This window comes from Pogona vitticeps, chromosome 1 (assembly GCF_051106095.1).
Source record: "Pogona vitticeps strain Pit_001003342236 chromosome 1, PviZW2.1, whole genome shotgun sequence".
Classification (NCBI taxonomy): domain Eukaryota; kingdom Metazoa; phylum Chordata; class Lepidosauria; order Squamata; family Agamidae; genus Pogona; species Pogona vitticeps.
The window spans coordinates 215,457,979-215,475,555 of record NC_135783.1 but is presented as its reverse complement, the minus strand read 5'-3'; the positions used below and the strand labels follow the sequence as shown (position 1 = coordinate 215,475,555).

Here is a 17,577-nt window from a genome sequence, read left to right as displayed (position 1 = left end):
AGCCAATGAAAAGGACAGACACAAACTGTTCTAATTCACAAGCGCCCCTGTTTGTGACACATAGGTGCTAAAGGGGAATGCTTTCTGAAGAACCATCCAACAGCTGTGAAATCAGCAATGATGCCTGCAGCCAGCTATTGCAGGTCCTTTTGTTAGTGACTTTGCTGATAGCAACAGTCATGGAGAAGAGTCTCTCCATAACCACAGGTAGTGTATCTCTCTATTCAGGCATTGTGAAGCATTAAGAAGAAAGCGTTTCTGTCCCCATGTTCTGCTTGTGGGCTTTCCACAGGTAGCCAATGGGCCGCTATAGGAGCCATGTATCTTGGTCTCCATCAGCCTTTGTTCTGATTCTGCATGGTGTTTCTTACTTGTTTGATTTCTTAATCCATCCCTTTCTTTGGTGGGATTCTCAATGGCTTCATAGCCAGAATGTTAATTTTATCCACATGACAGCTTGGAGAAGTTCCTTTTTTAAAATGCAGCTCCCAGAATCCCCCAACAAGCTTGGTCCCTTGCCATGTTGGATGAGGGATTCTGGGAGTTGTGATCCAAAACAGTAACTTCCCCAACTCTGCTTCATCTGTTCTGGCTCAAACCTTCAGTTGCTCCAAAACATCAAGTACTCCTGGAACATTCATTGGCATCTCTACATTCACAATTCAATACATTAGTCATATGTTACTCATTGCCAAGAAAATCACACCCTCCTTGTTCATTGGACCACTCCAGTCCCACTCCTCAGTAAATTTCGCAATTTGTTGAAGAAAGGTCAGATAAGTTGCAAGAATATGGGAACATGGCAGTAAGTAAGAGAAGTACAGTAGAAGTATTTCCCATACTATGCCATCTAGTCTTCAGGAAGGTCTAGATAGAAGCTAGTCCCAACTTCACACATCCTGAATTCTTATGAGGTATTGCAGCCTATAGTGTTCACCCTGTTCATGAATATTTATGTTGAGATTTACATGCACCAATAGGAGCTGGTGAGGCAGAGTTAAGCGGGACAGAAGAAAAGGAGGAGAAGGAGAGAGAGGAGAGTGAGTGGGGATGAGGAGGGAAAAGGTTGTTTAGTTGAGAGTTAGCAACATTGACTGGACTGTTATCACCTGTAACAATTAACAATTTCTACTTGGTTCTTAAATAATATGTTGCAGAGACCTCTGTCATTAATAGTGAACAACGTTGATGTAATCAACTGGTGGCAGCTGAACAACACGTAGCGTGCGCCTTTGCTTGATGAAACAACCAAGGCCACGCGGGAACGTGACACAACATTGATAAAATTGCTCAATAGTAACAGGTCAATTTTAAAGACCTTCATAGAATAAAAAAATGCTTCTCTCAAGATGCTGTGCTCCTTCCATTATGCACTGCCACTACAGACCCTGTGTGTTCAAAATTCTTAATCATTACACTTGAGAGACATTCCTACACAGACTTAATTGAGAATAATATAACTTTCTTAATCAATGGTACATAAGATTGAGCTGTTATCCAAATGCTTCACCATGTTCTATTAACCATTTGAATAAAAAAATAATTCTGCATTAAATTTCTGCCAGAAAATCACCCCGTGGGTTCTTATTTTTGTTGCCCTTTGCTTTGGTTTTGCCTTTTAAAAAAATCTAGTTTTAGCCTCACAGTAGGATGCTGTGCAGCACTGAACAGGTTCCAATGGTGCATCTTTACAAGATTCCACTTGCATATCTTTCACCCTGATTCCACAGTTAGGGATTGTGGCAGTTATAACCCAAAATACCCTGTATATGTATGGCATCAGAGTGCTCATCCTTGTTGTAAAGGGCAGGTCTTTTTCCCCTGTAGGTTCAGAAGTCTTCATATGGAAAGAAATACAGGGGAAGGGTGGGGAGAGAATCTACTAAATACCAGTTCAAATGTAACAGTAAACTGTAATTTGGAGCTGTAAAAGCAAATTTGGACTTCCTAGATTCACTCCTCCACTTCCTCAATTTCTGACCAGAATACCTTCTCTTCCTTTTTGGTTTGGAACCAATCACAGCCTGCCATTTTATCTAGTTACTTAAAATATGACTTGCATTTACTCTGCAAACCAGGATTGGAAGCCAGGGTGGTTTTTTTTTTCCTGGTCTCCAACCCTGGATTGCAAGAGAAGTAAAACCGTTTGGTTGGTTTGTATAGCATGGCAAACAATGGGTTTCCTCAAACCAGAAAGGAAGGGGAAAGATCCGGACCATTCAATATGGCAGTGTCGGAAAAGGAAGGAAGGCCCATTTTTCTTATAAGAAAAGGGCATGGTTCTGGCATTAACTCCCAACCCGCCAAAGGGGTGTCACAGATATAGGTGCCAAGGCAAACCATGGAACATGAAGTTTGTGCAGCAGGACCATACTGGGAACAATCAGGTCACAACTCACAAAGGGGCAGGCATGGGAAGAATTGGTCATATGAGGACTTTAGAATGGTCATCCAGAAGACAGATACAAGTGTGGCAACCAAGTCAGATGGAATGAGCTATGTAAACGAAGGCCAGGTAAAATGTCGGAAGACCTGCCCTCTCAAACAATGCTGCCACAGTGCATTTAACCTAGAAAACCTAGCCTTGATCAAACTGGTGGCATGCAGTCAGATGATCCTGATCACACTGGCTATCTTCTCCAAATTCTCATGACTGGTTAGCATCAGGTTAGAATAAAATGGCATAGGACATATCTGCACTATACTGTTTCCAATTCAAACCTGCCTCAAAGATGTTTGAACCCAGCTAAACTGTTATGGCTTGACCTAAATTATGTGGCTGCAGTGTTGCTGTTGATTCTTACATTTGCTAGAGGTCTTTAGCCCTTCCTACTATAGTCTCCAAGGTTGTGTAATTTTAAAAAAAAAGTGCCAGTGAAAAAGATTTTGCAAATTAGAATGTGTAGAGTACTAAAATGTCCCTTGTGATCTATATGGATACTGTTTATTATTGGTGTATTTTTTATTTTATTTTATTTTATTGTCATACTGAACCACGATTTTTCACTACAGCTTTCAGGCTCAAGAGACAAACTAAGTGATCTTCTTAGCACATATTGAGATCTGGTGCTCCCTCAAGTGGAGAAATGTCTCTGTTGTAACACTTAAATTGTAAATTAAATCAGGGGAGTTGCTGGGGTTTGCTTTCTTGGGGGTTGCCTGAGAACCATGGCACATACTGTATGTTGCCAACATATGGAAAGAACTCACAGGAAATGTTCTTTTGGGTTGACAGAGAGAGCAGCAGGAGTATACCACAGAGAAGGAAGGGCGGGAAAATACCAGCTCACCTACTTGGAAGCCAAGGCTGTGTGTGAATATGAAGGAGGACACCTGGCCACCTATCAACAGCTGGAGGCTGCAAGAAAAATAGGTATGAGCCTGGAGTATATTGTATCACTTGGGAGACAGAGAGTGGGGATAAACAATCCAGTTGGAATTCCCCTGCATACTATACAGTGGGGTGATACAGCTCACACCGTGCATGCAGAAAGTTACCTGGATTCAATCCCTGGCATGTGTAAGGAAAAAATCCTCTCTGAATTCCCATTGTCCTGAATTCCTGGTTAAGTAAACTCATAGTCTCGCTCAGTACAAAGCAGCTTTCTATATATGTCCCTGAGTTATTCACCAAACAAATTTCTAGAGAACTTAAATGAGGACTCCAGTAGTCTTTAATTTGCATACCGTAAACTTTGCCTGTTCAATCAGAAAGTGACCAAACTCCTTTACTGTTCACTGATGTGTTTTCTCTCTCTTTTTTTCTTGGTCAACTCTTTCCCATAGAAGCAATACTATTAATGGGCCAGAATCCTGTTTCTTAGTGTACTAAATTGTACTACAGCTTATCACTTGAATCTGGGGATTTGGTAAGTCAACTTCTCTGTAACTTCTATTGATTTAAATGGGCCTACTCTAACTGTGACTTCCTATGCTAAAGCATGTCACAGTTAGAGTAGGCCCATTTGAATCAATGGTACATAAGGAGGATTCACCATATCCCATTGATTCAATGGCCTTGCACAAATGCAATTTACTAAGTTAAACAACATGACCTTGGCAAATTTTCTTATACAAATACGGAGGACCTAGTGTAACATTTATGCAAAAAGTTCAGTTCAGTCCTAATATTATCTGTTCTGTAAGGGCTGTATTCCTATACAACCACACAGCATTAAGTCCCAATCAAGTCTCAGCCATCTGCACAAGCAAATGACTTTATGGTCATTGTAAGAACTATCTACTAATTTCAAACTTACTGAACTGTGAGTTGATCTCTTAGTTTGGAATCAAGGAATGTAAACGACTTGAGTAAAATGTGAACAATCCTGTTGTATTGCAACAAACTAAAAGGTACAGTTTGTTGACAAAGCAACCAACCAACATGATATATGACCAAACTGCTTGATAGATGAGAGCAGTGTATGATGGATGGACCTATTCCACACTGCTGACTCTTTTGCTAGCTCATCTCCTTAGAAACGCAACAATCTATGTTCTAATACAGTTTTCCAATGCTCAGAATGCATTTGTAGCTTGTCAATCTATCTATTTTAGGAGTAGGTGCTTATTTTATGGAACTTGTGATAAAGTACCATTTTGATTTCCTTAGGTACTTCAGTGCGTCTCCCAAAAGGAATGAAAGTTTAAAGTAATGTAGCACCATGGCAGCTAGTGGTTTCCTACAGATCAGTCATAGGCTGCTGCTTCAACTAGCAGGGTTAGTAATAAAACACAAAGGAAGTATGCTCATATCTCAATGACAGGTTCTCAGAGGCACCATTTCAGGATTCTGCAGAACAACAATATAAGAAAATTTCAGCAGCGAGGGTAAAATTTATGGCAAATGCTTTCTCTTGGATAATGACAAGATTAAATGGGGGGAGCTGTATATTTTTTAAAATGTGTTATTTTTGTTTAGTCGATAGGTCGTGTCCGACTCTCCGTGACCCCATGGACCAGAGCATGCCAAGCCCTCCTGTCTTCCACTGCCTCCCGGAGTTGGGTCAAATTCATGTTGGTAGCTTCAGTGATGTTGAGCTTCAGACCATTTTTCATGCTCTCCTCTTTCACCCTCATTGAGAGGTTCTTTAATTCCTCCTCACATTCTGCCATCAGAGTGGTATCATCTGCATATCTGAGGTTGTTGATATTTCTTCTGGCAATCTTAATTCCAGCTTGGGATTCATCCAGTCCTGCCTTTTGCATGATGTACTCTGCATAGAAGTTAAATAAGCAGGGGGACAATATACAGCCTTGTCATACTCCTTTCCAAATTTTGAACCAATCAGTTGTTCCATATCCAGTTCTAACTGTTGCTTCCTGTCCCATGTATAGATTTCTCAGGAGATAGATAAGGTGGTCAGTCACTCCCATTTCTTTAAGAACTTGCCATAGTTTGCTGTGGTCCACACTGTCAAAGGTTTTTGTGTAGTCAACAAAGCAGAAATAGATTCTTTTCTGGAACTCTCTGGCTTTCTCCATAATCCAGCGCATGTTAGCAATTTGGTCTCTAGTTCCTCTGCCCCTTCGAAATCCAGCTTGTACTTCTGGGAGTTCTCAGTCCTCATACTGCTGAAGCCTACCTTGTAGGATTTTGGGCATAATCTTGCTAGCGTGTGAAATGAATGCAATTGTACGGTAGTTGGAGCATTCTTTGGCACTGCCTTTCTTTGGGATTGGGATGTAGACAGATCTTTTCCAATCCTCTGGCCACTGCTGAGTTTTCCAAACTTGCTGGCATATTGAATGTAGCACCTTAACAGCGTCATCTTTTAAGATTTTAAATAGTTCAACTGGAATGTCATCACCTCCACTGGCCTTGTTGTTAGCCAGGCTTTCTAAGGTCCACTTGACTTCACTCTCCAGGATGTCTGGCTTCAGTGTGATTGAGCTTCCCATGTCTTCAATAAAACACCATCAGACGGTTTATCAAATAACATGTGTTCATTTATTGCTTCACCCAACGGGGTTTTAACCATAACATGCATGTTTAAAGCAGACTCTTGTTCAAGCAACGGCTCTCCCAAGGGCAACAAAAAGCTTTCTTCCAGAACGTTTCCCAAGCTCTGGTCCCATGGACTGGCACAAACCTGTCCCTGACCCTCAGTTCCTACACCGTGGTCAGTTGCGCTTAGAAGCGGGAGGGTCTCTTCATCTCCCATCCATCCTCATGACGGGTCTCCCTCTCTTGGCGATTCCCCCCAAGGTCCAGGAAGCAACCCATCTTCCTCAATTCTAAATGCCATGCCCGGCAAGCCTCTCTTTAGCTATAGCCTCCTGTTCTTCCCTTATCTTTCTCCTCCATTCACGCGTCTCGGTCTCACCCCAATACGATGGCCTTTGGGGTAATCCTTTCTTCCTCCGATTCTCCACTTCAGCTTTAGGGACCTGGACTTGTTCCCATTTTCCCGTCCACGGGTCCTGCAACCATATCCATTCCCAACCTCCAGGAATGATATCCCGTTTTCCCTTTATTTCTCCCAGCCCCCTTCCTCCACCACCTCATGAACCTCCTTCCTTCCCGCCAATTCTTCCTTAAAAGGCTTAGTTATTATTAACCCTTTCCATCTCTCTTCCAACTCTTTGATATCCACCGCTTTTGACACCCCTTTCCCTTGTGGATTTGCCTCCTCTAAATCATGAGTGTCTGAGCTTTGATCTCTTTTACAACCAAGGGTAGTCGGTGGGCTAGTCTGAGTTTGTTTAGAAGTCTTTATGAGAGACGGCTCGACCAGAAAGACCCAGTACTTCTGGTCTTTCCCTTCATACTCCACTGGCCTTGTTGTTAACCAGGCTTTCTAAGGCCCACTTGACTTCACTCTCCAGGATGTCTGGCTTCAGGTCAGCAACCACATTATCTGGGTTGTCTGAGACATCCCGATCTTTCTGGTATAATTCCTCTGTGTATTCTTGCCACCTTTTCTTGACGTCTCCTGCTTCTGTGAGGTCTCTCCCATTTTTGTCCTTTATCATGTCCATCTTTGCACAAAATATTCCTTTGATAGCTCCAATTTTCTTGAACAGATCTCTGGTTTTTCCTTTTCTATTATTTTTCTCTATTTCTTTACACTGTTCATTTAGGAAGGCCCTCATGTCTCTCCTTGCTATTCTTTGGAAGTCTGCATGCCATTTTCTGTAACTTTCCCTATCTCCCTTGCATTTTGTTTCCCTTCTCCTCTCTGCTATTTCTAAGGCCTCGTTGGACAGCCACTTTGCTTTCTTGCATTTCTTTTTTCTTTGGGATGGTTTTTGTTGCTGCCTCCTATACAATGTTACGAGCCTCCATCCAGAGTTCTTCAGGCACTCTATCCACCAAATCTAGTTCCTTAAATCTATTCTTCACTTCTACTGTGATAAAAACCAAGGGCTTTGGTTTAGATTATACCTGACTAGCCCAGTGGTTTTTCCTACTTTCTTCAGTGTGTTATACCTCACCGTAATTACTTCATAAGCAATAGACAAATGTGTGTGTGTGTGGCGTGCTCTGGTCCATGGGGTCGTGAAGAGTCAGACACAACTTAACAACTAAACAACAACAACAACGTGTTGCATTGTGACCCTGAGGATGCAATATTTCATTGTTTGTAATCTATAGAGAAGAGAAAGCATTGGTCAAAATTTTATTGCAAAATATCACACATTTAAGAAAGGATGTTCAAGCATCTTTCTCCATGTTCTGGCTGTCAGTCTCATGCCTCACTGTGCTACCAAGTATGCCACCATCCGCAGCTGGAATGATTGCACACACCAGGTACAGTACACAGTTTTGGGTTTGCATTGCACAAACCCAATAGGGTTCTGGCCATTTTCTCTCAACAGTGTTTTATAAATTCACAAGACCCAAAAGTCAATGCTTTACTCTGGTCCAGCATTTTTGAATACATGTGCTAAAGATTGTAATTCCTGACATTGAGCAAGCATCTGTACCCAATTGCTGTTCGTTCATTTGTTTAAAGTGAAAACAGATTTTTCTTATTGTGAAAGACAAAAGTTGACACATTTTTTTAAAATACAAAACATGCATTAAAAATGTGCTATGCCTGAGATAGAAATTCTCTTGCTAGCCAAGCCAAATTCAATTTAAAATAACTGGGCATCTGTGCCCCCTTTTTGGCATCAAGTCCATAAGGCTATTAATCTGAAGTTCACGGTTTGCCCATAAGGGGCTTTTATGACTTTGCCTTTTATTCCTCAGGATTTCATATGTGTGCTGCTGGCTGGCTGGCGAAGGGGAGAGTTGGCTACCCTATTGTGAAACCTGGAAGCAACTGTGGCTTTGGGAAGACTGGGATTGTTGATTATGGTTTTCGACTCAACAGGAGTGAAAAATGGGATGCTTACTGCTATAACCCCAATGGTAGGTGAAGAACAAACGTATTTCTTAAGGCTAGGTCTTTGTCTGTAGTAATATCTTTCAAAGATTTCTAATGATATCACCCCAGAAAACATCAACTAGAAACCGGCTTTCTTTGCAGTCGTGCTCCACTTGTGGAACTCTCTTCTGCAGGATTATGGCAGGCACCCTCCCTATGCGCCTTGAAAAAGCTCCTAAGAACAGCACTGTTTAGTAAGGCCTTTGGAGAGGTTCTTCCCCCATTAATAGGGACAGTAGAGGACGGAGGAGAGGAATATTGCATGGTGTGTTCTGAAGTTTTATTTGCCGCCATCTTGGTTCCTGTGTTTATTTTTGCAATAGTTTGGTGTTTTAGAGCAATTTCATAATTTATGTTTTCTTTCTTTATTGTACACCACCCAAAGCAGTGATTTGCTAGATGGGCAGTGTAGAGAATGAATGAATGAATGAATGAATGAATGAATGAATGAATGAATGAATGAAAGGAATGCTTCCATCAGCTTTGGTGGCTTCTTTCTAGGGGATGATATTACAGGTTTTATAGCCTGAGGAAAAAAACACTGTCGTAACATGACCTGTGTTTCACAACTTTGCTGGCAGTACTTTATCTTAAAAACTGAAATAGCCTGGCTCCTGAGCACTTCCTTTTCTAGGACATCAGTCTCTGACTAACAAAAATACGGCACTAAAAATAAAACAAGTAGCCTGGGCAATATATATATATTTTCATCCTCAGTCTGCTACCTAAGAGGCAAATTGTTCCCTCCCACCCTCCACAACACCCATCAAGGTGTGTTGGGGAAAAGCTGCTGAAGCTGCTATGCTGCCTGGGGCAGGAAAAATCAGAAGCCTCCCCCTCATTCCCTAACAATAAAAAATATAACAAAACCTATGGTCAATCAAAAGTAATGCAAATCTCCTTGGTTCAATGGGCCTACTCTAACTGGGATTACCATTTGAAGACATTAATATTTTAATGTTACAAAGGAGGAGCAGAAGGCAGAGACACTTCAGGATAACAGCAAAGAAAGATTTCCAGAGACATGGCAATACCAAGAAGTGCACTGCAGCAGAGATTACACTGAAGAACCACACCTGTTAGCACAAGGTTGTGGAATTACTGTTGCAGTGTTGGCACCATGGTTCTACGGCAAAAAATACTGGAACTTACTGGTCTCATTGGTCTAGCCACAATTAGCATATGATTGGCGCATGTCATCATGAACAAACACACACCATCCATCATGATGAGACAATGCGCAGAGGAATTTATTTCCACTCTACATTTAATAACAGTCACTGTCTTTGGAGAAGAGGAAAAGAAATTGACAATGATACCTATGATCATTGAACTTACATATAGCAGAGAAAATTTTTAAAAAACCAACCTGGGCTTACCACTTTCATACATAATCTCTGTGAGTTGGATGCAAGCACACAACGATTTGCTAGAGGACACCCAGCCAAAATATAAGGAAAGCAGAATTTAAAAATTTAGTAAGCAAACCTAGTAAACAAGGTCTTGAGCTTTGGGAGTCTACATCGCCAAGGCAGCTTGCGTCACTCATCTACTGTTTTGTCCCTTCCCTTCCCTGTTAGCAGCTCAGGGCAGAACTCCCAGGGCCTGTCTCCTTGGAATGACAACACACTGGAGACCTCTGAGATCTTTGTGAGCATGTGCCAGCTTCCTTCTTGAGAAGGAACGGTCAGGAAAACAGCTGCTAATACAAGGCAAGGCCAGTCTCCAGGCAGCATCAGTAACAGGCCCCAGGGTCCAACAATGTCAAAACACACTAGACTCCCTGTGCCAAGACCTCGCTTTCCACAGGCAAGGGAACCAAGGCTGAAGTCCTTGATGTGCCCCTGAGGCGGATTGTCAGGGAAGCCCTGTTTTGTGCATTCCATCTGGCTAGCCTACCAAGAAAGCGTGCAGGGCTCCCCCGGCGTTTCCTGTTCAGGGCTTCTGTGCTTTGACCCCCGACCTGAGCTGCTGGAAGTCAAAGAAAGGATTCCGCCTATGACGCTTGTAGTAGAGGGAAAAATTAAAATAAATGGCCACAGAAAGCAGAAAATATCAGCAAAAGGGGCTTTCTCATTTTGATCCACCTGCTTCTGAAATCCTATGGATAACGTGATCAAGTCTGAGGTTAGCTGGGGTTTAGGTGGCTTGGGTTTGGCACAAAAGAAGGAAGATACTCCAATGGTTGTGGTGATTTATATTTTTGTTGTTGTCAAAGAATGTGCAAGCTGTTGGGCTTTTCAATATGTGAGCAACGCAGCACTAGATCAGACTGGTTTGCATTTTCCATCCTGGTGTTGGATGCTTCATTGTGCACTGAGTACTGCATAGTATACAGGGACCAGCATCCCATATGCTCAACACCCCTGGAAGCAGGGCAGAGCCGTCACCATCTCTTCTGCAGCTCCCCTAACTGCCCTAAAGCCCTACAGACCCACTCAGGGGTGCCTGGGAGAGGGTTACAGGGAGGGCACTGAAAACCCCAAAGCTTCTCAGAGTTTTGGGTTTAGTCCCTTGGATTTACGTACACTTGTCAATATTGGAAAGCGTTAGCATTGGTAAACTGTCACCAATATTAGAAGCTGCATTATTTTCTGGGGCTAGGGAGCTTCCCTCTTCATTACACACTATGCAGTACTGCAATTATCCAACAATACTTCTTTGTCTACGTTCAGAAACTGACCAGCTGCACAATGAAGTCTTGCAGGAGGAATTATAGTATTATTTTTGGTTTATTTTTGTAAACTGCCCCGAGTAGCAGTTTCCACTAGATGGGGGAGGGGGCATAAAAACCGAAGGAAGGAAGGAAGGAAGGAAGGAAGGAAGGAAGGAAGGAAGGAAGGAAGGAAGGAAGGAAGGAAGGAAGGAAGGAAGGACGGACGGACGGACGGACGGACGGACGGACGGACGGACGGATGGACGGACATAATTTTGCCCTATTAAGCTGGCTAGGTGGCTTAGTGGTTTAGCTATCTGGCTGTGGAGCCAGAGTTTCAGAGTTCGATTCCCCACTTGCCTTCCAGGAAAACATCGAGCCCTTATGGCCTTGAGGAAGCTGTACAGTTCCAGAGCTGCCCCCAGAACAAGGGAATGGAAAATCACTTCTGAGTACCCTCAACCTAGAAAACTCTGAAAAGAGTCGCTGTAAGTCAGAATTGACTTGACAACACACAGGAATTAGCTTTAGAAAGCATTACCATTAATATACTGTAGCTAATATCAGAAATGACTTTATTTTATGATCTGTGGATACAGCAATAAATGTATTTCATATTCCTATCTATTTGTTATATTAGAAAGATTTTTCTTTCTTTCTCTTAATTTTGCACACTTTAACGTTGTCATCAATTTCATATGTTTCACACAAATAGCACTCGAGTGCCTCACACTCTTTAAAAAGTGCTACAGGGAACGACACTCCACAATAAACAATGAAAACATCTGTGTGTGTCTGCTCCTAGAAGCAGCTGGGGAAGCTTCCTGGGCGGAGAACGCGCACAGATGTTGAACCTGACAAAAATGGGAGAGGCTGCATATTGTTCTTAGAAATAAATTTAGTCAGCCTTTCTTCACCTCCTGTTTGGCCACATTCTCTCGGAGGCAATCAATATCTTTTCCAAATGTGCTGTTTGGGTGGTGAGCAGCATAATGAAACTGTAGCTTGCTCTGGTTGCTTGACTCGTGTCTTTCTCATCTAGAGCACGTGTCTTTATTCTTTATGAGCAAGTTTGTTTTGCTGAAGGCAGTGTTGTTCCTTTCTGTAGTGGGAACAGACTGGAGTCCGAAGATCTTTTCACTTTTACCTTTCCCACTGTCTGGTAGTGTATATGGGTCCAGTTAGCTTCTATCAAGGCAAAGATAGTACACTTGGTGTTTCTCTGTCTCCTCCCTCTCTTAGCGATGGCGCGTCAAGCCTTTTGAAAGATCAGAATGCAGCTCCTAATCATGCAGGAGTGATGCTTTTTTAAGAGACAGACGTGATAGGCAGAGTAAGGTGACAACCTAGAGCAGCAGATGATGGATGTCAGAGAAGGGCATCAAGCTACAAGTAATTTCTTTAATTTCTTGTTTTTCTACCTAAAAAATAAAAGCAGGAAGTAAGGGAGAGATGTGGAATTTCCTGACACAGGAGCAAGAATGATTTGTTTGGCTTTGAATACTGAGCAACTGACATGGGTAGATGGGGGGTGGGGGGTGGCATGAATTCTTGACCTCCCTCAGACAACAAAAAGTTGTGAGCCAGCCTTGAAATTCCATTAGCTAACAGTAGCTTGACAGACAACAGTCCCTAAGTGGATGTAGAATTTCAACACAGAAGCAAAATTCTTGATACATCATGGAATGCCATTGCTGCAGAGGGTCCTGAATTTCCACTGATATAATGAAGGGTCAGATATGTACATACACATATGTATGTACACCTGGTCAGATGCTCAAAAACAAAAAGGTTCTGCAGTGAATAGGAAGGAAAGGAAAAGGAAAGGGACCAACGAGTAGAAGCATGGCTAGCTGCCCTCACTCATACTCTGTCCACTGAGATAGATGTGTTACAGCAGGATGCTGGCCAAACACAATGACACATGCCCCATCACATGGAAAGCTCATTGTGATTCAATATGCAAGCAGTGAAGGCTCCTGTCTAGAAGCAGTCTTCCAAACCAAGAAGAGGGAAAGTGTGTGTGGGGAGGGCACGAGAAGGGGAAGAACTGGTTTTCCAAACTTTCACAGCAGACAGGCTGAAATACGGACTCCAGAACTGATACAGTTTTGAACCCCAATCTATGATATGAATTAGGATATTTGTATTGGCATCAGCCAACACAGTGTTCAGACACTTCAGCGAGGGCAAGCAAGATCAAATATGATGTACGTGATGTTAAGAATTGTGCGATCTGCTTTCCCTGGGCCTAATGCCTAGCAAAGTGATGCCACAACAAACTGGATTCTGGCCAATGAATGCCATGGATAAATAGTGCAGGCAAATGAAGGAAGAAAGAACGGGGGTGTGAAAAACATGCAACAGAAACATGGGAGGGGGGGAAGCCTGCTTCCCAGCTCACAGAGAATAACCAGCACACACTTGGGATAACCTGGAAGAAGCGTCAGAGGAAGGAAAGGAGGGTGACACTAGTGCTGGCCATCAGAAGGCCCAGTCCATCCTTTGTCAAGCTAATATGCAGCCAGCTCCAAAGAGGAGGGAGCAAGAACACTTCTTCCAATGTCCCTCAACACCTGGAGCTAACCTTGCCTTTTACCTGTCCTAGCAGCCTCATGAGCTACTAATCGCAGACATGATTTGACTGTGGAGGAAAGTATGGACAGGGCTTGTTAGTTTCAGTAAAATCTCCCTAATGTTTTTCCTCATGTAATTGATGCATTAGGGCAGGGGTTCCCAACCTTGGGTCCCCAGATGTTCTTGGACTACAACTCCCAGAAATCCTGGCCAGCACAACTAGTGGTGAAAAGGCTTCTGGGAGTTTTAGTCCAAGAATATCTGGGGACCCAAGGTTGGGAACCACTAGAATAGAAGAAGATAATTTAGAGAAAGAGAATGGTGGGAGGAAAAATTACTAAGTCTCCTCCTATTACCACTGGTTCATTACTCACCATAACTCCTTTCTCTTGAATATATAGACTCGAAGCAAGAGTTGCATAGGCATCACTGGTGGTCCTGTTTATGTTAGCAAGATATCCATACCAACCTACGACAGCGCCCACATATGGCACAGAAATGAGAGATCTGACTCTATCCTGTTTCCCTCTAGGAAAAGACTGTGGTGGCATCTTCACAGATTCAAAGCATATCTTCAAAACCCCCGGCTACCCAAATGAATATGAAGATGATCAAATCTGTTACTGGCATATAAGAGTGAAGTATGGCCAGCGGATTCAAATAGAGTTTCTCGACTTTGACCTTGAAGATGATATGGCCTGCATGGCTGATTACTTAGAAATATATGACAGCTACGATGACGTCAATGGCTTTGTGGGCAGGTGACATAATTTTTTCATTTTTGCAATGCGATACATCAGTGTCACACAAAAAGTATCGAGGAAAAAAAAAGAAAAATGGGAAGAAGCCGTGTAAATTATTTGTTTGGATTTTTTAAAATCCCACCCAGTCTCCGAGGTTCTGAGCAAAATGGCAGTTTACACTCACACGCATACAAAACTTCTCTAACCTTTCCCTAACCTTTTCCAGCTTTTTCTACCCACACCTACGTCTTTGTCTCCCACCCAAGGGAACCCCTTTCCTGGACCTAATTCAAGCATTTCCCCCAATTTATGACTCCTGTTCATAAGGCATGTGTCACAATCCCTAGGCATTCCCCTCCCAATCTTTAACTCTGAAATCCCTCCAAAATATCAAAACAGACACAAAGAACCACACCCCACTCACTCCAGCTGTCTTACTTCTCATTCAAAAACAAGCCACGTGTCTTGTGGTGCCTTGCAGATGATCCGTTCCTGTTTCTATGAACCTTTGTACCTGAAGCTGACTTCATCTGATGGAACAGTGAATATCTCATCCATAACCTGCTATTCTCCCTACCTTGATGCTTTTGTAAACTCACATCAACTCAGTATTACACTAAATGTCTAACTGCATTTGGGTCTAGTACTATTTAACAAGGAGCTGGTCATTTTGTTTTTCAGGTACTGCGGAGATGAACTTCCTGATAGCATCATTAGCACAGGTAATACTATATACACACATGCCATGAACGAAAACGGTACCGTTTCCCAGTCAGTCTCAAATAGCATTGCATAAAGAAGCTTGCCATCCACCAAAAAGGCCAATAGTTATTAAGAGTTTCAGACAAAGTTTGACACTAACTGAGGAAGTGTGTTCATACAAGCAAAGTGGTCAAATATAACAAACACTTAAACCACTGAACTATCCAAGCATTCTTCCTCCACAATTTCTCAGTACATTTCACATGTGGGTCAAAATGCTGTTGCTTAGTGTAGTGATAGCACTACAGCAGGCTCATACATCTCTGTGGTTTAGGCATCTGGCTGTGGAGCAAGAGGTTGGGCGTTCGATTCCCCACTGCGCCTCCTTCACAGAGGCTGGACTCAATGATGCATATGGTCCCTTCCAACTCTGTTCTATGAGTGATCTTCAGATGTGAACATATGTCATAAGTGACTATTGAAACTATGGGGATTTGGTGAGCCAGCTCCTCCACATGGACTCATCCTCCACATGGACTCAACTGGCCTTACTCTCACTGTGACTTCCATTATAGAGAAAGCCATGTTCATCAGTGGAACTTAAGAGAAGGGTTGACTCACTAAATCACTATTGATTCAATGGGTCTATTCTAGCACAATTTACTACACCAACCAACAGGATTTTGTCCAATAAATGACATTTATTATCTTCAACATTGCTAGCAACAACATTGTTAGTTGGTTTGATATTCTGTCTCTCTCCCATTTTGGGGGGACTTATGGTATAATTAATAGATAGCACAAGCAAAACAGGACACATTTTAATATTAAAACATGTATTAAAATGAAACACAATTAAAACCCATTTTATAGGAATGGCAATAAAATGACAGAAAAGTGCAGCATATTTGTCAGTCAGTCGCCATAGGCCTGGCTGCACAGGAATGTCGTTGTCTGCTGCAGACAAACATCAGGGAGTCAGCCAGTCAACCTAGCCTCCCTCAACAAAGAGCCCCATAATATGAGAGAGGCCACCCAAAAATGAGCTCTCTCATGTCCGCAGCAAACATGCTTCTCTGTCAGGCGAGCCTCTCTCCTAGATCCCAAAGTCCAGGCAGGGTTATAGGCTTAGAATATGATTTTTTCAGATAGTCTGGACCCAAGTCAATACAAATGAAGTAATCTCTTTTCATCTTCCCCTTTCTTTGTTTCCACTTCCAGGGAATGTAATGACTCTGAAATTCTTATCTGATGCTTCAGTAACAGCAGGAGGCTTTCAGATTAAATATACTGCGATAGATACATCCAAGAAGAATACAACAGTCCAGGACAACACTAATTATTTAGCTGGGAGATTTGGCATTGTATAAAAGAACTCTGATATGAAGAAAGCAATTTGCCTTGGGTGTCTGTTAAAGGATTCTTCTCCTGTGCTCCAACACCAATAGCAGATGTCTTTCTCCCAGTGGATCCTAGTCCTTGTGATCTCCTGGCTGTTACCTCTTTCCAATGCAGCATCTTCTTTTCATTGATTTTCAGTGTCACACATACCTTTTGTTTAATAATTCCCACCACCACCTGGAGCCTCCCCTTTTTTCCTGTTTCTCCACCAGTACTGCAAAACCTGCCTCTCTGGTATAATTTGTTTCATATTTTTAGCCAGTTTCCAGGGGGATGAGTGAGTGTGCCTACTATTGGGTCTGCAGTGGGAAAAGGCTGGTTCACTCCTAAAGCGAGCAATCAGACAATACCTTTACTGGAGTGAACCAACCCACCTCCAGAATGTTTCTATCCGCACCTTTCTAGCCTCTCTCAGGAGCCTCTACTTCTTTTAAGTACAGGTATGATCGCCCTGATTTGGTTTGTTTCCAGCATGTGCAATCACTAGAAATGAACCAAAACAATCCGCCTTCTTTATTCTGCCATCTCATGAAGACAAAGACAACCACTTCAGGATATTGGCGAATTAAACATTTCCTCAGCTGTATGGAGGAGGAGAAAAAGTGTAAAAAAAAATTGAAGTCTGTTAGGGCAGCACAGATGCAAAGCACCATTTTTTTAAAAAATGAAAGACAAATGGAATCTGTCATCCTAATACACTTTTTTAAAAAAATCACTTCCTTGGCCTATCCATGGAGATGAAGAAGTCTTTAATTTGTCAATTATCTGCCCTTTTTTAAAGCTCCTCCATAATACAGTACTGGCAAATTAATAGCAGGCTGGCATGGTCCAAATAAGTCTGCATGTCGTTTGGATATAAGGATCACAGCAAATGGAGTACTAGACCTCCCAGCGACCCTATTTAGCGTGCTCAGCCCGCTTCGAAAAAACCATAAAGTCAAGCCCTTAACTTCATACTTCAGAACTGCTTTGTGATAGTCACACTGAAGTATAAGTAGCTATGAGTTACTTGAGCCAGAAATTTATCAAGAAACATTAACTCACATGTTCTGTAATAATTATACTGCCTTTGATGTGTTATTAGCATTTTAGATAAATATTTAATAAACCTAAAATCCCTTTA

At 42.3% G+C, this 17,577-nt stretch overlaps 1 protein-coding gene across 1 annotated transcript in view; it reads left to right on the top strand.

Moving 5' to 3' along the window:
• The window catches only part of TNFAIP6 (TNF alpha induced protein 6), a 30,226-nt gene extending 12,649 nt beyond the window's left edge, over positions 1 to 17,577 (top strand). Inside the window, exons 2-6 of the mRNA XM_020808902.3 lie at positions 3,236 to 3,373; positions 8,198 to 8,359; positions 14,141 to 14,369; positions 15,033 to 15,073; positions 16,275 to 17,577. Coding sequence (XP_020664561.3) covers positions 3,236 to 3,373; positions 8,198 to 8,359; positions 14,141 to 14,369; positions 15,033 to 15,073; positions 16,275 to 16,423 — 719 coding nt within the window. The 3' untranslated portion in view covers positions 16,424 to 17,577. The remainder of the gene's footprint in view (positions 1 to 3,235; positions 3,374 to 8,197; positions 8,360 to 14,140; positions 14,370 to 15,032; positions 15,074 to 16,274) is intronic.